Source organism: Neolamprologus multifasciatus, chromosome 8 (assembly GCF_963576455.1).
Source record: "Neolamprologus multifasciatus chromosome 8, fNeoMul1.2, whole genome shotgun sequence".
In the NCBI taxonomy this organism is placed as follows: Eukaryota; Metazoa; Chordata; class Actinopteri; order Cichliformes; family Cichlidae; genus Neolamprologus; species Neolamprologus multifasciatus.
Window position 1 is genome coordinate 4,961,001 of NC_140446.1, and position 24,402 is coordinate 4,985,402.

General features: G+C 40.6%; 1 protein-coding gene across 6 annotated transcripts in view; it reads left to right on the plus strand.

Moving 5' to 3' along the window:
* Nucleotides 1–24,402, plus strand: part of skap1 (src kinase associated phosphoprotein 1) — a 46,134-nt gene that overhangs the window by 5,580 nt on the left and 16,152 nt on the right. For all 6 annotated transcript variants that reach the window (XM_085169652.1, XM_085169649.1, XM_085169651.1 and 3 more), the window contains 6 exons: nucleotides 61–177; nucleotides 15,874–15,954; nucleotides 16,079–16,162; nucleotides 16,257–16,381; nucleotides 17,924–17,987; nucleotides 19,416–19,607. In XM_085169652.1, the coding sequence (XP_085025778.1) occupies nucleotides 61–177; nucleotides 15,874–15,954; nucleotides 16,079–16,162; nucleotides 16,257–16,381; nucleotides 17,924–17,987; nucleotides 19,416–19,607 (663 nt within the window). The remainder of the gene's footprint in view (nucleotides 1–60; nucleotides 178–15,873; nucleotides 15,955–16,078; nucleotides 16,163–16,256; nucleotides 16,382–17,923; nucleotides 17,988–19,415; nucleotides 19,608–24,402) is intronic.

A 24,402-nucleotide genomic window follows, 5' to 3' on the forward strand; every position in this document is an offset into this window, starting at 1 on the left:
AATGATCTCTCTTAGTGACATTTCCTTTATCTCTCTGTTTCACACTATCACTACCACCAGTGGATTTAAGGGAAGATGAAGGCTCCGATGACAACCGCAGTTCCAGCCTGGGTCGCTCGGCCCCTTCAGACGACGCCTCAGTAGTGTCTGACTACCAGGAAGATGGAGTGGCTGACTGTAAGTTAACAGCAGTCCTGATGGCTGGTTCCTCCTTTGTGTGGGCTATTGTAGGTGCACTGCAGAGATTTGTGAGAGATGTGTGTGTTTGTCTGCGCAGAGCAAGAACAAAACAAAACAACAACAAAAAACTGTTCACTTTAGTTTACGGGCCACATACAGCCCAAGTTCATCTAAACTAGACCTGACTAGTAAAGTCACTGAATAATAATATATTATTTTTGTTTTCTTCAAGAAACATTAAAAATGCAAAATGTATATATTTTGCATTTCCCTTAATTTTCTAAATAATGGCAGTGCAACAGAAGGTAGGCCAAACAGATACCACCTTACATATCTTAAAAATAGATTTAATTTAATCGCAGTCATTCCACATTTGTTGGGTCTACTCTTTTTATGTGTACATTACAGTTTACAAATCATAGTATAAAGACATAACACCTTCACAGAGGGTGTTTTGTCTACATTTTAACAACCACCAAAGTATTACATTTCACCCTGAGCATAGACGTGACTATTTGTGTTTCTGCTAAAAGGCTGCAAGTTGCTTTAAAGAAAAGGTAAAGAGGAGTTGTCACTGTGTTGTGCCCTTCTTTGTCATGAGTGCAGGCGTTCCACAGGATTCATTCTTCGACCTCTTTTACTGACCATATTTAGCATAAACATTGACATTATCATGTCTTCCACCCAAATCTGTGACAGGTATTGGGGGGAAATTTGGAGTATTGGGAGTAGTCATAGCTAGCCTGAAATGAGAAGTTTGTCTTCGTGTGTCTATGTAATTATTGCATGAATGAATCAGTTGAGTGACTTTACAAATATATTGCTGAGGCTGCTGCCACTTCTACCTTTCACTTTACAAACGATGTAAAATTGTTTAGTTTGCTCAGACTCGCTTTTTCACCGCAGCTAATTTATTTCATGTGGCCAATGCAAATGTGCACCTTGAATCATGTCTTTCCTCAAGAAAGCGTCAAAAAAGAAAAGGAAGAAAGGAGAGGGAGCAAACTGAGGGAAGTCTGTTGTTAATGCATTTCTTTCAAAAGAAAAGTGAGCTGCACGACTACCAGGTTAGCAAGGGTTTAGCTAACAGCAGGTGGTAAAGACAGCGAGCCAGTGTTAGACCGAGCACAAGTTAAAACCATGAAACGGATGGCCCTTAATTTCAGAAACGGCCAGAAAAGCAGCAGCAGGTGCGTCTCCAAATGAAAGCTTAGCAGCACTGACATCAGGCAGCATTATCCTTTATTGTATGTTGCACCAATGGTTCTCATGGCGGTGTGCCACGGGGTGAGCAGGGCGTTTTTGTACAAGCCTGTTCGTTTCAGGCTGATGAAATATAATTTTTAGCACAATGATAATGCCTCTTAATTTGAAAAACTTTACTTGTGTTGCGATGGGGTCATTTATTCAGCCTTTGCCAGTTCTAATGAAGCACACCATCAGGCAGCACACCAACATACCTGTGTACACTCTCAGAAACATTTTCATCTATTATTAAATCACCCAGTTTATATCAGCCACCATTAGAGTGCCGTATCTCTAACTTTCGTGTTTGATCATCTAAAAAAACGTTAACAGAAAACAGCTGTTATGTCAGTCCATTGCACATATCATAAATCTAATTTATTCTTATTAATTTTAACCATTATTAAGCTTGCTCAACCACGAGCTGCTGCAGTTTCAGTGTTACAGTTATATAAACATCAATCGGTTTGGACTATTAATTAAACTTTAACAATTATCAAGATAATTACATTACTTACAATCATTATGATGTGCCTTGAAGATCTGGTTTGACCTCCGAAAGCGAAACTCATTTAACCATAACGTAATCGTAGACTAAAGTATGGAGAAATGTGTGGAGATTTCAAACTATGCATGAATGCATCATATGGACAGTTCATTACAGGCTAGCCTAATGACCACTAGACATTGTTGTAAATAGCCGTCAGCTCAATTGTTTATTTAAAAAATATGCACGAGAGATACGGATGGCCCGCAGAGATCGCTCATGAATAGTGCCTGGAGATCTGCGCGCTAAACCCCTGAAATGTAGTGTTTACACAGACGATACCACTTTATGTGTGTAACAGTGCTTTAAGAGCACCTTTATCCTGCCATTGTTATTTTGGTACCCTGAGTGACAAATACAGTATATACAGTATTTAGCAGATGGAAGAGAGCAGCACTTCATGGTGTTTAGTTATAAGGCTCTCATTCTCATGTCTGATGCCTTGTTGCACTTAAACACAGTACTCGTTATGTCGGATCACGTGGACGTTTAGTCACTAGCTTAAGCTCTTTTTCACACTGTACTACAAACAGACCGAAGCTACGATCTTAGAGCTACAGTGAAATCTTAAAGATGATTTAATAATAACTGTGACAGGAAACAATGCAATTTTAACACACTATCCCCCGGCATACTCACTGACACACCTACACCTCACCACAGGATGCGTAGGTTTCTCTATTTTGGCGCTCGCCCTTTTTAATTAGAACAGAATAGATCACATGTGTAAAATTTTCCTCCTTGCTGGTGTCCTACCTCTCTGCCAGGCTCCTTTAGCTCCTCCTTCCTCTGCTCTTCCTCCCTTGGTAGTGTGCAGGTAAGGCCATGCTGATGCTGGTGAAAAAAACAGCGTGGGGGGTTGTGGTGGCTCGCAAAAGCCTGAATGGTGACCTAGAGCTCCCTCCAGTGGCGGCTCCTGGGCTCCGCTCCCGATCCTTGCATGTGTGTACTATGGGAGGTGTTGAGGCTGCCCACACAGAGAGGAGGCTTTGTAGCTGCAGGCTAATGCAGTGATTGATAGAAGCTGAGCCCCTCTATTCTTCCACAACCGGGTTTGAAATACAACACTGTACCTGAGGGGCCATGAGTGTTCCATCCCTCTCTCCCTGTATCAATCTTTCTTTCTATCTTCCCTTCTCTGATTCGCCTCCCTCCCATTCAGAGTTTTTGTATTTCTGACGCTATGTGCCAGCTAATAGCCCTTGACATGACATGCCGCAGGTGGGCATTATTGCCTCTGCTGCCTCAGGTGCCCATCTCCGCTGCTGTTTTAGCGTCTTTCTTGAGATAAAGCAGGGACGTATGTGGAAATTCCCAGTCGAGAAACAGGAATATTTCCAATCATTTTGGCAATACCGGTATTTAATGCCAGCTGGATGAAGTCGAGCACAAATCCCCCCGTTTATTTATTTGTAAACGGCTTAATGAGCTCTTCTGCTCACAGAAGAGTAACCGTCGCCTTTACTGGGCAACTTTGGAAAAATAGAGAAAACAAATCACGGCAGATGGTGCGAAGATAGCCGACAATAAGACCGCGATAATTCATTTTTTGAAATTGTTCATTTTACAATAAACAAGAGGACATTTGCTTTGTGGGAAACAAACAAAATCAAAGTATGAAATGCTTAAAAAAAATTCCCTTAAGGCTATAATTGTAACACACCAAACTAGAAACGGCACCGTCTGTTGCTGCGGAAAGCGATAGTTGTTACAGCTCGAAAACGCAGTCACGCCATTGTCTGTGTTGAATGTGAGAAGGAGCCAATTATCCCGAATCGCCGTAATCAGTTTTTTAATCCCCTGTTTGTATTTTGCTTTGATTTAAAAAAACAAAACAAAAAACGCACACACATTGTACTGTCAGATCGATAATCATAACATTTGACTTTGTAAGACAAATGTTCACCTTGCAGCGCTCCGTCTTTTATTGCTGGGGGACGGCGACCATGTTAGCATAGTGAATGGCCTGTGTCCTCAGTAAAAGGGCATGCGGAGTTCATAGTTCATTCTCTGTTCACTGCCAGCTGAAAGAAATGGTTCGCACTTCTCTGCCGGGCGGTCTGAAATAATGGCGCTGGCGCTTAATGAAATCAGCCACATTTTAGGAGGAACTGTTAACCATGATATTCGAACTTTCTTTTCATTCAGGGGAACTGAAAATTAATGATAATTTTGTGGGATTCAGAGAGTAGCGATAAGGAGAAGGGAAGGTAGAAAATTGAGTTTTCTCTCTTGAGTTTAATTGTGTCATTCTTTTTTTTTTTTTTTTTTTTTTTAAATCCTACTGTACACAATGGAGACTTTGTGACTTGGAGGATGTATTATCCGTGGTAATCGACTGCCTGCCTTCGCCTCTCTGTGTTCCCTAACCAGAGAGTGAGTGAGTGTGAAGTCGATGGCTGCTTCTACACGCAGGAGGAGCCTGTGCCGTTTGATTAGATGCGGTGGCCTGTTGTCTTCAGCGGACTGGGTGACACCAGATTTGTAATCGCTGACAGGAACAGATGGAGCCTCCATTGTTAGCCCGGGTTGTCTGCATGGTAATGTGAACTGAGTTTCACCCGCCGACCGCACCGGTGACCTGACCGCGCCTGCAGCCTCACCCCATCTACGTCTGCCCGCTTCAGCACCCTCCACCCTTCCCTCTCGATGCCGTTTGAGGCTCAAACACCATTCCAGCACATTATGCATACATAAACAAATATAGGCACAAAATTTCCCCCTCTGGCGTGCAAAAATCTCTTTAACACACTCACTTAGACCCCAGGAGACGGTGTGTGATGTGGGGCTTTTAGCCCTGTCATGCTGTTTGCAGGTCAAGTTTACGAAGTCGAAATCGCCTGTTTGTTTTTCTTTGATTGGGGAGCACCGCTGGGCGCTCGGGGATGTTTGCTGGGAAGCTGCTGCGATGACAGAGCGCTGCAGAAAGAGCTTTGTTTCAGGAGGCGTGCAGGAAAAAGATGGCGCTTTTGATACGTATCCCTCGTCTTCTTTGTGATTGTGATGATTGTAGTTTGATGTGCCGTGCAGCCTGCATTATCTCAGGTGTGGCAATAAATATTTTACATTTTAAGATTATTTAATTTGAAATGTAGGCAGGAAGGGCTGCAGCTTGTTTTCTAAAGAAAAAAAATAGGAGGGAATTAGCTTTTTTTTGATCAGGCAGCTAAAGTTTTCAGGTCTACAGTCACATTAGACGAAGAATGGGAAAGCTGGAACAAGAGGAGTTTCTGTTTTCAGTCGATAAATTGATTAATGAACTGATAGTTTTGGCTGCAAACGCAGGTGTGCTCTTATGGCCAGTGTTAAGAATGAAGGAAGGTGACTCGTGTTAGCGATCGCTGCGCTGGCCCAATTTCCTAAACCAATTACTGGCACAAGAATGCGGTAGGATAACCAATTTGAAGTTATGTCTCGCTGCTGTCGCCTATTTCTCATTTGAATATGAGGAGCCAAGTGCACAGTAACAACATTATTACACGGTGCCAGTAAATAGAATATTAAATCTGAATTCTGTCATTTTGGCCGAAGCTGGAAAAAGCTGTGTGACGTGCAGTGTGTTTGAGGAGGGTGCAGCGTGCCCTGCTCGGTCCCTTGGCTTGTGAGGTAGAAGAAAAGGGATGCCAGCTGACGGATTGATGCCCCATTAGGGGGTTAATCAGCAATGTTTAATGTGCCAACTGGCCCTTGTCTGTGTTCGAAATGAAGTCACGGGGAAGGAGGAGGTTTGTGGGTAAATGTTGAAATATGGCTGCTGAGTTGCTTCATAGCAGTTTCTCTTCTTTCTTTTAAATCCACCTGGAAAGTATTTCGGGTCTGCATACGTGACCTGCTTGCAGGTTTGTTGGCCCGTCTGCCCACTCACTGAACTTTTGACCTTTGGCCTCTTTGCTTGGCCAACCCGTGACCCGTCTGCGCGTGTGAATAATCGCCCACGCCATCTCAGAGCACACCGAGTTTCTTCGGACGTAGCCGCGCGCCGTGTCTGTCCGTCAGAATATCCGCCCGGAGATCCATTTTTCAGCGCGTTCATCGGCGTATGGATTTTGTGACATTTGGGTAGCGGCTGCTCGTTTGCGAGGAAGCGAGGAATATGCTAATGACCCTCCCCTCTTCCTCCTCGTTCTCCGTCACTCTCTTTTCCTCTCCTTCTTCAGTTGGTGTCTGTGTGCTTTTCTAGAAGCACACAGACACACACTCTCACACACACATTACGAGGCAGGCGCAGGCTCTGTGCATCGCTGCGACTGCTCGCCATCAGGGTTCAAAAGTTCACGCTATTCCCCGAGGGCTACTGTGCTGCTGCAGATGCTGATAGTCTTTTCTTTCTCCCTCTCCTGGCTGCCTTTCTTTCCCTCTCTCCCTCGCTGTTTACACTATTAATCTTGTACACTCTCTCTCACACACTCACTCACGCTGCCTGGCAAGAAGAGAGCGGCTTGAAGGGGGGATTTGGACGTATTTAACCGAAGGGCATCCATCACTCTCATCTCCGGCTTCACCCCCCCCCCCACACACACACACACCCACACCCACCACCACCACCAAAAGCCGCACGGTGTAGTTTTCTGCATCCTCCTGGTTTCAAAGCTTCGTGATGCAGCTCTCCTCTCATTTGCTTTGTTTTATTGTCGCACGGCATATAATTACATCCCTCCGTTGCCTCTGGTGCGGCAGTGCCGTGCTGAAACCTAGGGAAAACAGGCGAAGGTAAATGTGCAGCAGTCCATCTGTAAAGAGGCGCATAGGCAGAATGCAAAGTGGGAAGCCGGGGCAGGGTGGCTCCTAATCTCCCCCAGAGCTGTCAATGTCACAGACAAATAGCAAAACTATCAGATGCGGCGGGTTCACCCAGAGGTTAGCGTTCCCAGGTACCTCCTGCATTCACTCCCTCTCTTTTTCCCCCTTTCTTGCAAATGAGAATTTGATTTTGCCCTCCACTGGAATCCATTTCTGGAGATGAATGAAGTTTCAATGCCAAGCCCAGGTGGCCCCGCTGATTTCTTAGGGAAATAAATGGGGATGGGAGAGATGTGTTGGCCTGTACACAGACAGTGACACGGCAGCTCCCGGTGCCTCTGGGATCCTTGTGTTTAATTGTTGCTGTAATGTAGCACTTTAAGGTCATTAACTTGCCCTTGTGGAGTTATCCGAGCATGTCGAGGATGCATCCCTCTTTACTCCGAGCTCTGCGCACGGCTGGGAGAAGTCACCGCTCTGAGCGTGTGCCAAGTGGGACAGGGGCTGCTGTGGGCTTGTATGCTGTTTTAAGATCGCTTATCTACAATGGTAATTTTTCACCCCTGAGTTACAGCAGATTTTCTCGCGAGTTGGCTCATCTGAAAGAAATCAGGAGTCGAATGGAAACACATGTAATTACACAGGAACTTGGTCCTGTGTGGCAGTACGGATGCAGTAATTAGTCAGTTAACTTTAAAATATAAATTCCCTCCAGTACTAATCACAGTTAAAATGAAAACTTTTTTTATGAGATGTAAAATAAACATAATTTTTTACGTTTTTAGGCAGTTTTGCATAATTTAATATGCTGAGTGTAATTTTGGTTGTCGCTTGGAAAAATAGCTAAAAACTGAGGGCAAACATTATTTTAAAACTTGACCAATACTGCAAAAACATTCGCTGAATAATGATCATCCTTACTGTTTTATGTTATATTATTTTTTTATGAGTTCATTTGTATATTGTCAAAAAAATTAGTTTTAAATGACTTCCGCGGCAGTTACTGTCACGGAGGCTGATTTACCGTTTCCCTGCGAATGAAGCTCGACTGACGTGGTTTTGGCTTTTTTTTTCTTATTTGGTCTTTTTCTTTCCTTTTTTGGTTTATTTTTTTAATATTACAATATTATAAAGAAATTCAAAAAGATAAGAGCAACAAAAAAGTTTTAAAAAGTTCGTAAATGATTTAAAAAAAAAGAAATCTAGTTGATAGTTATATAATTACTTGGCTTTGTTTTTAAGAAGCTTTTAATGTTTTAAATAAATTTGAATCATTTAGCTGCTGCCATGATACTTTAATTATTTGTTTTATATATTTATTATTATTTGCTGTTTTCTTCAGCAAAAAAATAGTTTTTAATCCTTAAAAAGTGTCAAAATCCTTCAAAAAAAATCATTTATGGGTCATTCTTCTTTTTGAAAGTCTGAATTATTGAAACCCTAAAACATAATTAATATATCAGAGTTAGGTTTTGCTGTTCATCAACAAAATTTAAAGGATAAACCAAACTAAAAAAAAGTTTCTGTTTGAAAAACCTGCTCATTATTATTAATAAATAGTAGTATTAATTTCATTATTAATTAATGCGAACACTTGTTTTGATTTAAATGAATCCACACGAGCTAGAACAATCAATACTTTGGTCCTCTAAAATAATTTAAACTAAAAAAAAACATTTTTATTTTAATTATAAGTCAATAAATCAAATTTGATTAAGACGTTTTTTAACAAGCGTTCGGCCTCATTTTCCTCCACAGAATTATTTTTCCATCACACCTGTTGCCAGGTGGATTTGCCGGTGATTTATGATTGGAAATCATAAAATATAACTTTATTTATTGACATGGTGTTTAACAACAGTGGCTATAAATAGGAGTGCTTTATATAAAATGGTAATAGGTGTGAGATATTGCTCTAAAATCGTGGTCCTTTCTTTAAAATTACATTTAAGCGGCGATCACAGGAGCATTTTAAAGGTGCAATAACTGTACATTCAGAGGGCAAGTGTGCTGATTTTTTTGTGAGTGTTTTTCCCTCCAGGCTCTGCCTTTGATTGCGCTGTATCCCATTTTTATCACTGAGACGCAGGCTCCTCTGTGGGCCCGAACTCCTCCATTGTTGGTATTTATATTCTTACGACTGTTTCTTTCTTTTTCTTTTTTTTTTTTTGGTCTCTGTCAGCGAAGCAGCTGAAAACCATCCCCAGCGATTAGAGGATCATTGTATCTGCAGTTAAGCATTTGAATAGTGGTAGTAAATCTAGAAAAGGGAAATTCAGGGTCGCTGTAGACGCTGCTTATGGCTGCCCAGGGGGAAGCCGATGTCACATAGTAAATTTAGCCCCTTAGTGTCTTTACAGTGGCCGGCTCGTGATGTTTGAATGTAGGAGTGGAGCAAAACCGAGAATGACTTAACATCTATTCCCGCGTACGGGCACCTAAATATATATTTTTTTGTTCACAGTTACAGAAAAACAGAAACAGTAGATAACTCTCTGCAGATGCAGCCTAAGCGAATGTCCTGAATCGAAATCAGTCAAGAAGTGCAATTAAATATTTGCAGGCAAGTTTTTATTCTGTTCTGTTGCTCAGATCTCGAGTCAGATTTTTTATTAAGACCTGACTCATATAAAAAAAGAAAACCTTGATCACTCCTGCATACGTTTCTGATCCTTTTAAGTATTATTAGACGGTGATACAGCTGTGATATAATGATCTGTGTGTTTTCTTCGGTTCAAACACATGCATTAGGAGGTTCTAAACATGGTTTATGTATCGATGACTGAAGTCCTAATCAAATCAGGGGGAGGGAAGGAGGGCAGGGAAGACACTCTGCCCTTAACCTCAGTGCCTCTCAGTTTCTCTCCTCCCTTCTGACGGCCGGCTCGCTGGAGGGATGTACTGCAAAGGCCTCCTACTGTAATGAGGAAAAATGTATCAATTTAGCCTGGCGTGTGCACAGATTGAGCGCCAGGCGGGTGAAGGTGCACCGAGTGAATCCTTTTTCCTAATCAAGGACGGTATCGAAGAGGTTGCGGTCTCGTTCCCTTTCGTCTGTGGAATCAGCAGCATTCCTCCTCGTAGCCCCCTCAGGGCCGGGGAGCCTCTCTCTGCCTTCTGTTTCACCTCATCAGCAGAGTTCACCCGGGGGTCAGGTCCTGCCCCCCTGATGCTGCATTCACTGCAATACCTCTTGCATCGTAAGGCGCTGTGAAAGCACCTCGTGCTCAAGGACTGAGTGGAGGAGAAGGGAAGCATATGACAACTTTCTGCCCTTATTTTACACCTGTGCTTCTAGGTGGGTCACCACTGCACAGATACGTATTAATCCCAATGTGACAGATATTTTACCCCAAAATAACAAGTAAACACTGGGATTTTCAGGCAGTGTCTCTGTACATTCTGTTATTTAGTTGTAAGGGATGAGATGTATGAAATCACATCAGGGGGGTGTAAAAATGACCGGATTTGAGCAAAAGTCTTTGATGGGAAGCTGATGTTAAGGATTAAAAGCAGATGCCCATTTCTTAATTGTAATACAAGTAGATGAATTTGTAGAAACCAGTAAAAGAGCTCGCATTGAGGCATGAAAAAGAAAAATACATACAGTTATAAAAAAAAATTGAATATTTTTGTGTAATGAAATACATTTTACAAACAAAAGGAAATGATCAGTAACCAATGAGCAGATGTTAATTAATTAACTGTTCAATTTAAAGCTGAAATGCCACTTGGTTTTATTGGCCATTTATAATAGCAAAACTCATTATTTTATAATTGTAATACAATAAAAAACACGTTTTTCACTCTTTTATGACTCTTTTGTTTTATAGGGTAATAACCGACAAGCAAGAAACAGTCAACAAATGAGTCAGTAGCAGTGAATCAATATTTTTTTTAGTTATAGGCAAGTTAATTAGATTAAAGGAAACAAGCAAGTCAGTAATCAGATATTTGTTTTATTAACTGTCTTGTCTGAGGTAAATAATAATAATAATACTAGTATAGAAACTGAAATTGGGAACAGTATAAGAATAATTTTTTACGACGAGGAACAAACAAGTCAGTGAGCAAATGTAAGAATTGAAACATCATTTGGTTTTTACCGGTAATTTATAATATCAAAATTGTTATTTTTCAAGAACATAAGAAGGATTTTGCCCTGTTTTAAAACATTTTATAGTCTGAAAATCTAAATCTATATAATAATCACCAATAATCACCAAATTAATTGTAAATGGCAATATTTATTAATTGCAGACAAGCTGATGTTCAGTATTAAAAGAAAAAAAAAACGAGCCAGTGACTGGAAATTGAATAATTAATTAATTTGTTGTTTATAGCAGAAAAGCTGGACTGTATAGAAAATATTTTTAGTATTTTATGACATCATATAGACCAGAAATGAATCGATATTGACAATATTTGTCAGTTTCAGGCAGGACTAACGTTGGGATTAAAGAAATGAACGAGTTGCTTTAAGATTAATAAATAATTGCCATGTTTAAAGTGGAAACACCACCTGGTTTTATTTCTCATTTAATAAAGCAAAAATTACATCTTTGGACAGCGTAAGAAGCTTTTTTTTATTCCCCAAAGTATTAATACAAAATCTACAAATAATCAACAAATTAATCAGTATTGACAATGTTTGTTAGTTGCAGACAGATTGATGTTAAGGATTTAAAACAAGCTAGCGATCAAACAATTATTCATTAATGGACACATTTAAAGCTAAAACACCTGATTTTATTGGTCGTTTTTAATACTGTCTTGTAACGTTATACATCATGGGGTTTAATCTACAGTCAAGAAATAATCAACAAGTTGATCAATCAGTCAAGCCAATGATGATGGAATAAACTGGTTGTTTATAACAGCAAAGATGCATTTTTCACTATTTCATGATATTATATTGGCCAGTAATTTGCAATCAGACATAAATGAATAATTAATCATTAATGACCGTTATGAGCTCACACAGTCAAATACAACAGAAATGGAAAGAAAAGAAAATCCCCATTAGAAATGTAACAGCCACAGATGTACAGTAAAACCTCTGCAGCACGAGGGACTACAGTAATAAAGCCCACGCATGACACACACCCTCACTTAAATAAAGACAGAGCAGGCACATAAGGCAGCCATTATTAGACATCACAGGCATGAAGTATTGATGGACAGGGAAAAATATTATCAGTTAATTTTTAATTCCACGTCTTTCCAAACGTTTTTTAGATCCCACTCTCGGTTACAACACACTGCTTCCACGTGAAAGTAAGGCATGTTTTTATGTGCAGAAAAAAAAAGACCGAATAGCATTTTGCCTGATTTAAGGCTTTTCCCCCTCATCTCACTGTGTTTCTCTCCATGTAACCGGCCATTTTATAGTAATGGTTAGAGTGGAGCCTCTGAAGTACACGTCTCCGTGCTGGGACCGAGTCCCGCCGCTGCCGTCGCCGCTCCCTGCCACCCAGCATTCTCAGAGAAGAGGCGCTAAGGGGACCTCTGGCTTTGCTTTCCATCTTCTGGAGCACCATCAACATCTTCAGAGCATTTTTGTGTTTTCATAGCATCTTTGGCGCATTATGACCACCGTTAGATCTAATGTAACGTATTAGTCCTCCCACCCGACCATTTCCCTTCATTTTGATTCACTCTCTATCCAGGCTTTGATTGACTTTCAGCCTAACTAAAGTGGATTTTAATGAGAGAATACATTAACTCCCTCTGGTCATGCTAACATAAATCAGCCTTTTCTTGCGGGATCAACTGCTGAGCTCATAACACCATGCTGGGAGAGTGTGAATAACCAAATGAGAGATTGTGGCTTTGGCAAACCGCTGGCAGCTTGGATGCATTGTTATGTATTCATGTATCCCCTCTGAGTTTTAACACGACTTCAGGAAGGCAGCAGAATGGAGCACTTATCAGCACGCAGGTCGGCTAGCTTATGGAAACGTTCCTTTGTCGGAATCAATTAAACACATATCTCTGGTCAATTTTCCATTGATTATCTCCTCACATTTGGATCTTTTCGTACTGATGACCGCTGAGAGCCGTTAGATTCAGTTAGCGTGGCCAGTAACTCCTCACCTTGATTTACGAAACACGGGATGCGACTCTAACGCCACATCTATCTGCTTCTCTTTGTTGGTAATTGCACTCAGCTAAATAGGTTATGCTCAATATCAATAAATTGCCATCAAATTAATGTCAATACCAAAGCTGTGGATGGTGCTAATTAAAACGCAAAAGGGATGAAAATGAAGTCATGGCATTGCCCTGAATAATTGATAACGCAATTTATGATTTTTATGAAAGAGTGCCGTCTGTCTGCGATTTTGATGAGGCCTTAATTAGATGCATTAATGTGTCTCTCTGTGCCTGTACTCAAACTCAAACACCATGATGGTTTTGGAGTTTTTTTAACACCCTAAATTACACATTTTTCAAATAACATTACCTCAGAATATCCTCTTAAAAAAAAAACAAAAGAGGTGTTAGTGTGTAATTCTCATTAAAGGAGGCATTGTTAACTTAGGACCAATCAGAGTCTGCTTATGTTTAGGGTGGGATCAAGCGGCATTGGACAGCGAGAGGCTTTTAGGTTGTGCCGCTACCCTGTGGATGAATCTCGAGCTATTGTTTCGCCGCAGTCGATGTTTGCAGCCGTGTTCACGATGCATGCAAGGATAGTCAAGTGGAGGTCAGGTCACCTGGCGTTAAAGTGTTAAGCACGCACGAATGTTTAATGTTTATTGACTCAAGTAGATCAGAGTAATCCTGTGTTGATTTTGCACCTCCTCATCTATTAGCCGGGCCGACTTTGCAGATAAATGAAGAGCGAGGGAAGCAGACGGATGAGGGGATTAGAAGTGGGCCGCATCAGGGAAGCAGGACCAGAAAAAAAAATGGACGGACTGCCGGCGGATAGATGAGGTGGAGGAGCATAATGACCGCTGTTTGTTATGATGTACCGAATCAGGTTCTCTTTGACAAAACAGTCCTTAGCACCTCTGTATTTATAGTGTCACCGGTCAGTCCATCCACAAAGGCAGGCTGATGATATGTGAGCGTGTTAGTGCTGTGAGGTGTCTGGGGCTCAGCTCCGGAATGACCCGCTCATCTGTCAGGACCGCAAGCCGAAGCCACGAGGGGTTATCAGATCACACACAGGTTTGTGGTGAACTTAAATCTCAGAGCAAAATGAATAAATAAATAAATAAATAAAACAGTAATAGCTCTATTTCGCTCTCTGGAGCTGAGTTGTTTAGATGAAACTCGCTGTGAATAGATGGCAAATAACAAGTTCAGGAGTGGCCAGTCAGCTGGGCTAATACCCACTTAGTTTTCTCCTTGTTGGTGATTTTTATGAATGACACAGAGGTTCCTGTTTGTCTAACGTTGGGGGATGCTCTTTGTTTGACCCAGAGGAGCCAGTTGTGGGTTGACATGTTTGGTTTTTCCCAGCAGTTAAACAGGCCCTCTCTGAGGGGGATGGACTCCAGGCATTCCCCCTGTCATCGCTGCTCTGAATGGGGGTGTCACACGGACTCGTGTAAATGGTCTTTGAATTGTTCCTGTTTCAGACTAAAAAGGGAGCTCCTTCTCTTCCTCTGCTCCTCCAATCCCCGTTGACTAATGAACTCAGAGGAAGCTGAGCTTTGTATTTGACACGTAGAAAAGCCAGGTACTCCCACTGAAACACATGGAGGAGGATGGTCTATGAGGTCGATGTAAGGTCAAGTTCCCCTCTAACAGCTAAAGGCTAGAAAATGGGAAAATACTTTGATTTTCTTCTGACAGGTTCAACAATAACTTCAACATGGAGCAGCTGGTTTAAATTGCATCTCTTCAGGCAACTTGCTGTGGAGTGTTTATCTCATATAACTGCAGCATTATAACAAAGAGAAATGTTAAAGCTACTCTCACTGTTCTGAAAAGGTTACTATTCAGTGTTAGTCATGTTTTTTACCTGCAACAGAAACATTATTTCAGATACTTCAGTAGTTGTTTGAGTGGTTCTGATCAGGCTTAAATTACCAGATAACATTTTATATACAAAATTTCTCTATACTATTTATATATCTACAGATAAACTGTTTCTAATGGGTATCTCATTGTGTGGTGCATGTCTCAATGGAAACATGTTTCCTACATGCTGACACTTTTTACCCACATTTAGATATAAAGTCTTTTCAACAATCTGAGAAAACAGCCTTTCACTTTTCACTCTCCAGGCAAATCTCAACGTTGTTTAACCCTCCAGAGTGAAGGTCCAAATCACATGACTGATTTAAAATGACCCTGAGCAAGACACAGCCGCGCCAAGTCTTCCTTTCAGCTTGTGTTGAAAGTGCCGACTTCAAACTACATACCAGTTTTTACTCCTAACGGTGCGGAGATCTGGATTTTATTGACAGACTGATCCTTATAAGTCCTACAACAACAGAAATGGAAGCCAACAAAATAACTATCCTTCAATATCTATGTTTTAAATGTAAATAACTGAAGCTTTCTAGATATTTTATGATGTGATAATGATGCGTTAAACTATGTAAAATAATACATACATAATTAAACATGTTCTGAAGCATGTTTAGCGTTATATTTCAGATCATCTCAGTAGATATTTGGGGTTCAAGTATTTATTTTAGTTTGATATTGTAAAGGTAATTGATCATAACTTAACTATCATCCTGTCATGTCATGTTTAAATTTTGACTCTGCACACTGACGAGAGGTTTTTAATCCCCACAGGAAGTTTCCTCTCATTAAAATGCAATGTGAGCAGATGAATGGAGTGCACTGCTCAGCAGCACTGTAGAAGTATTGATCCCAGTTTCCTAAAGACTAGCAGGGATGTATTTGATCCACGGGGTTAGAGACTTTATATTCTGATGTGTGTGAAGTGCCTTGAGGGAAAAAGGGAAGTGTATGCGGAGCTTATAAGGAGTTAGTGAAGAAACAATTAGTTGTTTTGTCAATTAGCTGATTCACTGGAAAAAAATGTTAACAAAGCTTAAAGTCATTTTTCAAGAAGGAAATTCTCAGATTTTAGCTTCTCACATGTGAGGAACTGTTTCTTTTTCATTTGTGATTATAAATTGATTTTAGACAGACTTAACAAGATGTTTCACGTCTGGTTGCTCTCACAGACGATGAGGATATCCTTCCAGTGGCAGCCTATGAGCTCACCAACATCCTGAAGCAAGGTTACTTGGAAAAGAAACGAAAAGGTACGACAACAGATAGACTATCAACAGTCTCTCTTTCATTTTTCCCGCTTTTTGATCTGTTTACACACAAAGAATTGGTTTCCTGTGAATAATTTCCTTTTTTTTTGCTTTGTTTTTTCATTAGACCACAGCTTCTTTGGACCAGAGTGGCAGAAGAGATGGTGCATCCTGAACAATTCGATATTCTACTACTTTGGGAGTGAAAAAGGTTTGTTCTCAAATGCCACCATGTGGAAACATCGCAGCTGCATAATTTTAAATTGGATTTCATCCCACTGCGTGTTCTCCTCTCCCCCCTACAGATAAACAGCAGAAGGGTTCATTTTATATCAATGACTACACTGTACAGATGGTGACCAACCTGAGAAAAGACTCCAAAAGAAAAGCCTGTTTTGAGCTCAGTGCTCCCGGAAAACGACCCTTCCAGGTCTGTATTATCTCTGTATTATTATTATTAAAGAAATAAACTCCGGTAAAATCATGTCTTATTAAGAGCTGACATGATTTCTTCTGGCAGTTCTTCACTTGTCTTCTAGGGCTCAGAAAAAAGAATATATAATTATATGTACTATAGTTTGATGGAGTCCTGCAAAGATTTTGCAAAGGTTTTTGTAGGACAATCCAAAAATTAGCATTGCCCTGGTTCCTTAGACAATAGGCTGGTTGGATTTAAACATTTGGATTATTTCAGAATTTCAGTGGGGAAGAAAAGCTTATATAAATAAGCTTAAATAAAGCTTTATGTCACCACCATCCTTTGTCCAGGATATCCACTCCTCCTCTGCACATGGCCAAACCAGCTGGTTTTAACCATCAACCATCATGTAACCTGTTTAAAAGACCCCATTGACTTTTGAGTTCAGGAAACCTGAAGAGCAAAATGTTAATGTAATTTCTGGGTCTTAGGATTCATTCTTTTGGCACTTTATCGAGACTTTTGGGGGATTGTAAAAGGGTGCTTAAACATATTTGGTCTCTGAATTAAAACTAAACTAAAACTAAAATACATTTCACTGAAATGATGTCGTCAGAGCATACTTAGTCCCCCGCAAACTTCTGAAAAGTTTATTTTTCTCCTGTAAAATGTCACTGTGCGTCACATTGTCTGTGCCTATAAAAGGTTGACATTCATCCTCTCACGCACACTAAGACCACTAAAACAATCGGTGAGACCTGCCCACGAGGGCAGGTATCGAGCTGCTGACCCTGTAATTATTGGGCATCCCACTCCACCATCAAAGTCACAGCTGCCTCAAACATTATCAGATTATCTAGACTAATACAATTTTTTATTGTTGTATCCCTGGTTCTGTTTATTAGGTTTCTATTGTAATCCTCAGCTCTTGTTTTTCCTTCTTCTGCCTCCTATATTCCCATCGGTCACATCATCTCTACATCTCTTTCAGTTTATTTCCTGTTTTATTTTGAAGGTTAGATATTCAGGTGATTTTCTGTAGTTTTACTTCCTTCCTTTGTTCTTTTTCCTGCTCTCGTTAGTGTCTGATTACCTGTTTCTTATTACCCTTCTCTCCTTGTGTCTAGTCTGTCTTTAAAGTCTTACGTTTTCTTATTTGGAGATTTAAACTATTTAGGGTTTTTTTTAACCTCTTATTATCGTACAGACCTCTAAGTTTCTAAGTTTGAATTGAAGAATGTCGCCCCAGCTTCAGCCTGGTTTTCAGTCTGTGTTTGGGTTGAATCTGTTTTTTGTGACATTTATAAACTAAAGATGTAGTTTGATAAATGTACACGTGGAATGCGTTTTTGTTTTCCCAGTCATTTAATTTTTTAATAAATAAGTTAGATTCAGATATTTTTTTAAACATTTCACAACTATTTTAAAAAGAGCAATATCTGTTCTTTCTTTTTCTCTCCTCTTATATGGATAGAAATAAAAATGAATAAAAATCCAGGCACATAAATGCACGTTTATAATCACAGTATTATTATTGCCGCTCTTTCCTTCCAGTTCACTGCCAGCAGCCCTCAAGAGGCCAGAGAATGGGTGGACCAAATCAATTTTGTACTTAGAGGTAAGCCAGCTTCTCTCTCTCTCTTTTTCTTTTTTCTTTATTTTACTTTTTCCGACTTATTGCATATGACTCATTATGGAAAACCACTCCCTGCCTTGTTTTCCTCCTTTCTCTCTGCACTGTTCAATGATAGCCCATTCTTAAGACAAATATATATTGTTATATATAAATAAAATTGACTTGGCTTTTTAAAAGTCACATAGGTTAAGTGGAAAATACAGTTAAAGCAGTATAAATGTTCTAAAAAATGTTCTTTTGTACTAAAGTTTTCTTGTGTTTTCGAGGGGCAGAAAGGTCAGAAGTGCAAGGGAGTTCTTTGTCATCTCTGACTCATACGAAAACCACCCCATCCATCACTAACTACACGGCTGAACACAAGAGTCCTGAATCACCTCATTCGACATGTCACCCACCATGTCATGTGCACCATCGTGTAGCTCTGGTTCTCCTCCACTCCTCCCCTAACCCTCCTACCGAATTCCAACTTACAGGAAATTGATTGGTAGATGTTCTGGTTATCCTCCAGTGACATTGATTTCTGCTTGGCTGCTGGTGTACGGCAGAGGACCTGATACCCTGTGTTGCAATGGCCAGTCGCCTGCAATGAGACAGCTCCTCCATCTGAGCGAGCAGTCGTGCCTCGTCTACGCTAAAATGGGCTCGGGCCGGGCCACTGATTTGCGGGAAGTAACGGACACTCGGCAGTTTGTCTTACTTCCTCCCACCCCCCACGCCTTTTTTTTTTTACTACAAAAAAACAGAGCATGCAAATGATTATTTATCCTCTTCACCTTCAAATTCATCTGAGTGCATTGGCACGCTTTCCAGAACGTTTTGCCTTAAATGCAAGGACAGAGAAAGAGAGAGAGAGAGGGGGGCGTATGAGATGCAACAAAAGATGCAGTTAGATGGGATGCGTCTTCATCTGTAGGACGACCCAGAATGAATATGATAAACAGATGGTAAGCAGGAACTACAGGGATGATGTGAGAGGGAGAGGCTTCTTATTGGATTGTGGAAAATTATAAAGTGAAAATCAACAACAACCGATAACTTATTAACATCTGCTAGATCTGACCTTTCAAATGTGCTTTCCCCTTTGTGTTTGATCCTTTTCCTCTAGGTCTCAGCTGTCACACAAAATGGAAATTATAACTGTTTTTTTCCTCTGGCGTTTTAACAATAATTTATTGCTTAGTTGAAAACAATATAAAGGCTAACAGCTAATGAGCATGATAACTGTTTGCAGCATGTTTCGGGGGCACCAGTGTTTGTCACCGCTGCTGTTTGGCACGTGTCTCGGCCCCGTTGTGCAGCGAGGACGTGGCGGACATTTCTCTTACTTTAGCCCTTAATGCATGTCTCTGTCTTTTGTGCCACGCTGTGACGCTAACACTTTCTATCACATTGTTTCCCCTTCCCTCGTAGATCTCAGCTCCAACTTCATCCCCGTCGATGACGACGAGGAGGAGGACGAGGATACCTACGATGACATCGAGGGGGTGGCCAACGAAACCCCGACTCGGCCGACCCTGGCCTCCCGGGGAGGAGGAGTAGGCAGAGGACAGGAGATAGAGGAGGAGGATGACGAGGAAGAAGATATCTACGAGGAGCTGCCAGGTATGAGGATGTGGTTGGACACACACTTGCGCAGATAAATAAACAGAGAAGTGACGCACACACACACAACCCCTCATGATACTCAGTCAGACAGACGCTCAAACCCTGGGGGATTTTTGCAACATGAAATATCTGCCATCTTTCCCTGCTGCGAAATTTGTGTTGCCAGGTTCCTCCAGACTGATCGCTCATTTTAAATCAAGCAACACTAATAAGCTTGTCAGCACCGGGGTGGCTGCTGCAGGACAGGAAGAGGAAGATTCACTTACACCTACTCCAAATCTGCTCCCTCCTTATCTCTCTGAACAAGTTATGTTGTTGAAATCAGCGAGAGCTGGCTAGTTTCGCTCCGTCATAGACCGTCCAATTAGCTAATGTTGCCAGGCAACAAATGGCCCACAGTTCAATCCACTAAGCAAGAGTTTTGGCTAAAATTGCCTGGCAACAGCAATTTAGATGAAAGGAAGTAAAAACTGCATCTCGCAGAGCTTAAAATAGATCTGAAGCTCTTAATGTCACATCTTTAATAGAAATTAGAGTTTGACCGACGAGACCCCATGACTGTGTGTGTGTGTGTGAGTGTGTGTGTGAGAGACAGTCCCATGGCTACAAGATCCCAAGAAGGACAAAAGGGGGTGATCCGATCTTCTCAGGGCCGTCGTCCATCACTCGTTCTATTAGATAAGATACATCAAGATTCAGTTTCACTCAGTGAGTACATTACCTTTGCCAAAATCACTGGTGAGAGGGGAATCAGTCTTCAAACTGTCACGCCGGCGTTCAGAGCCATCTGGGAAGAGGTACCGACCCTGACCACAGATGGCATATCGAATGACGGGCTCTTTCGTTCACTTTCTCACCCCTTCGCTTATCAGTCATGCTGCACCTCCCTCTGCTCGGCTTTTACACAGTGATTACAGACTGTTCAATAATTCAATTTGGGAGTAATTTTCACTGATCAGCTGCCATGTTTGCATTTAGGAACCTTTCTATCTCTGCAAATAGAAGCATTTATTCCTTACATTGCTAATTAGTAAAAAATGTCTTCATATAGCACATGTTTACGTTTAGGTTTTTTCCCCCTGACCTTAAAATAAACAAATTATTGTGACAGCTGTGACAGCTGTGTATGATTTAAAAATAGTGCTGTTTAATAGTAAATTAAAGCAACTATCTAAAACAGAACAACAAAACATTACAGCTTAGAAATAACATGATAGAGGGTTAAGAGTGATAAAAATTACGGTAAAACCACAGTAATAACCCAGCTTGGTATCATCAACAGATAATATGAAACTGAAATCTATATTTCGGGATAAAAGCAGGCAAAAACAAAAGGAGGAAAACTGCCTCTGCACAATGGCATGAATTAAGTCCCTGCATCCAGAAAGATCTGTATCTGGATTAGTTTCTGACGTTGGATGCATTTGTGAGGGCATGGCCCCAAATTTCCATTTTCTTTACAACCACATCCAAATCTGGAATCCCACTGACTCTAGAAGTTAATCATTAACTTCATAATTTCTCAGTTGAGCAAAGACCCACCTCAAATCCTCTCAAGTAGTCCTACTAAAAAAACCAAAAACAGAACAAACAGAAACAATCTCACAAACTCCTTCCTGAATGTAATAATAAGGAAACACATTTAAGGATGGCTTAATAATAATTTAATGATCCAGTTTTGTTACCAGTCTTGTATATTTAATGTAATATTTGATTAAACCAAGCTTCAAAGCATGATGATTACCCTTTGTTACATACAGACTAATACAGCTAGATGTAGCTTTTGTTAATATGATGCTATTACCTGATTATTACTGATATTACGATGGATATGGAAACACTTGTGGGTTGTATTGATTATTCATGGGTCACTTGCTTTGGTGTTATTGAAGGCTCTTTACCTTACAATATAAAGCACCTTGAGGCAGCTACATAAATAAAACTGAATCCAACTGAATTAAACTTGGTGGCATGCATTCCTCGTGCACCATACTCATCAATGCGCTCGGGTTCGATACTGTCTGCCCACCTTCCTGTCATCTCTTACTGCCTAATAAAAGCAAAAAAGCCAGAGATGATTAAAAGAAAATACTATTTTATTCATTTCTAGTCACGTTATTTGTTCTAATATGGCCGGGGCTGCAGCTCCAGCAGATGGAGGCATGGTTCTCTTTTTGTGTGATGAAAGTTATTAAACGACATAAAACCAGTGCTGTTCTGCTGCACTTTGGTTTATAAAATGCCGTCTGCGACCGAATGAACTGATGTATAACCACTCAACCTGAGCAACGTGTAACCACCAGCCGGTTTTCGTGGTGCTAATGTTAGCAGCAGGAAAGAAAGGAAAGAGGTCTGAACACTTTTCAGCTCCAGTTTTGTAATCTAATTCTTAAAATGTTTATTCAGAGGCAGCTTTTGGATCTGTAGGCTCTTCAGACTTGTCTGTGCAGACCTGACAAGAGACTTGACAAGTTTTGCCTAGATACTCGCATGCTTGCTGTAGTAGTAACCTCAGTTTTTTTAATGTTTTATGATTGCTATGCTAGCTGATTATTTTAATTCTATTCTATTTATATGGCGCCAAATCACCACAACAGTTGCCTCGAGGTGGTTCACATTGCAAGGTAAAGACCCTAAAATAGTTACAATAGATTAGTAACCTTTTAGTGACTTTAACCAGGAAGAGAGAGGAAGAATGTCCCGTGAGAGTGTCCTGGGTGGAGAGGATAAACTGTCTCCTGTAGGGCAGGAGAGAAAAGGCGCTCCTGGAGAAAGCCCTGTTAGTGCTAACCGCTGAGCCACCAGGCTCCCAGCTGTCACCGGTGTCGTAACATGGTACTACCGATGAAGTTTTAAAAGGGACCTCCACTCGTGTTCTTAAATTGGAATGCAAAGGAAGTCTCACAATGTCTTATTTGATAGTTTCCTTCTGATGTGTTTCGAGTGCTGACGGCAGTGAAGTTTGCAAACTTGCAAAATGACATCCTTGACTGCAGCATCCATTTTTAGGCGATGTCAGTTTTGTCGCAGCAAAACTCAGTTGCAGGCAGAATGCAGAGCAGCGGCTGGTATTGGCTCTGATGCTGATGACTGATTTTATTGACTGGAAAATTAAATCACTTTGATATAGAAACCGTTGGCCCATAGCGGTGGCCTCTCGATGGAACGATGCTCGCAGTCGAAGAGCACCAAACAAATGTTTGGACCCGCTGCGAGCACATTTAAAATCTCATTTTTTTATCTTTTGGATCATTTGGTGTAGGAACAATTTGTACTCTTTTAAATTTATTAAAAATTTTTTTTAAAGAAAGTCGCGATTATCTGTTTGAAGAAAGAAAGCAACGGGAAAAGACAAAGGCATCCCTCATGTATACATAAACTAAACTTTTTACATTCAAGCTGGACACATGGTGTGTGTCTGTTTGTGTGTGTGCGTGTGTGTGTGGTTCGTGTTTCCTGCTCTTCCTGGAAGCAGAGGTGCAGCCTGTGCTGGAAGGTGGATAGTGTTGCTGGGTTGTGGCGTTGCTGTCAGCCGGTTTGTGTGGAGGATGGATGTGGGAGACAGAGGGCAGGCATATCACCGTGTCACCTCTCAGACCACCGGGTGCCACGCCCCGCAGTCAATGACATGTCCGCCTCCGCGTGGCTTAAAAAAAATCTCTTCTTCTTTAACGTTTCCCGCCTGCGGTTTAATAGGCTGATCCTCACGCCAGAGTTCATCCTAGTTAAAGAAGAATTAACAGCTTGTGTCATGCTGAGATTCATCAGGGATTTGCAAACGATCCAGTTTATTCTGTTTGTCTGGCTCTATCATAATTTCTTTGCTGTTCATTTCTCGTTAACACGTGGGACAAATATAAATTATTTATAAACTATAGTTGTTAAAGTCAGGCCACCAGCAGGTAATGCCTTTTATTATTATTAAAAATTAAATGTATTTCTTTTAGACACTGATATTAAAATATTTAGGTTCTGGATAGGGCTGCGCACTTTGTCGAATTTTTAATTTAAATATCAATTTTGGCTTCAAGCAATTAATAAAACAAGCTGAGCAATATAAAATGTTTAACACGGATTCTTTGGTTTGCCTTTCAGCACATTTGCCTCTGCAAAGACTTTATTTATTTAGTTTTTGGTTGAAGTCAAAATTCAAGTGGCTGAGTGGGGTCAGTCATGTATTTTAATGCACTGTTGTGATGTTTTATTCATTTAAAATGTTTGCTACTGTAATTCTGTTAATCTACCTCTCCTTCAATTTTCCATTTTACAGTAATTGTTAATGGAAGTTTCTGTTCTGGTGATTTTTAATATTATAAGCTTTGATTTTAGTGTAACTTTCCCTGCACTGTCATGTTTTCCACGGCTAATGGCCTCAAACAAGATTCAGAGATAACCTGGAGTACTTGGGGTTTGACCAGCCAGTGCAGACATGTGGACGGCCTTTCAGGGATATTGGGACAGTGTGTGTTTCAGCTGATAGATCCCATCCAAACCAGACAAATGTCACATACATACTTTGTTACATACAGACTAATACAGCCACATATAGCTTCTGTTAATATGACACTATTACCTGATTATTACTGATAATTAGATCCCATCTAAACCAGACAAGCGTGACATGAAGAGTAGGTGGAACTGCAATCTCTGAACTTCTTTCAGCAAAAAAAAATCTTATAAAACACAATTAATTACATTAAATTTGTAAAATGTCTTCCATAGATAAAGGAAGCCATACAGGTATAATATACACTAATAAATAATGTCATATTTTTGTTACGTGAGGGTTAAA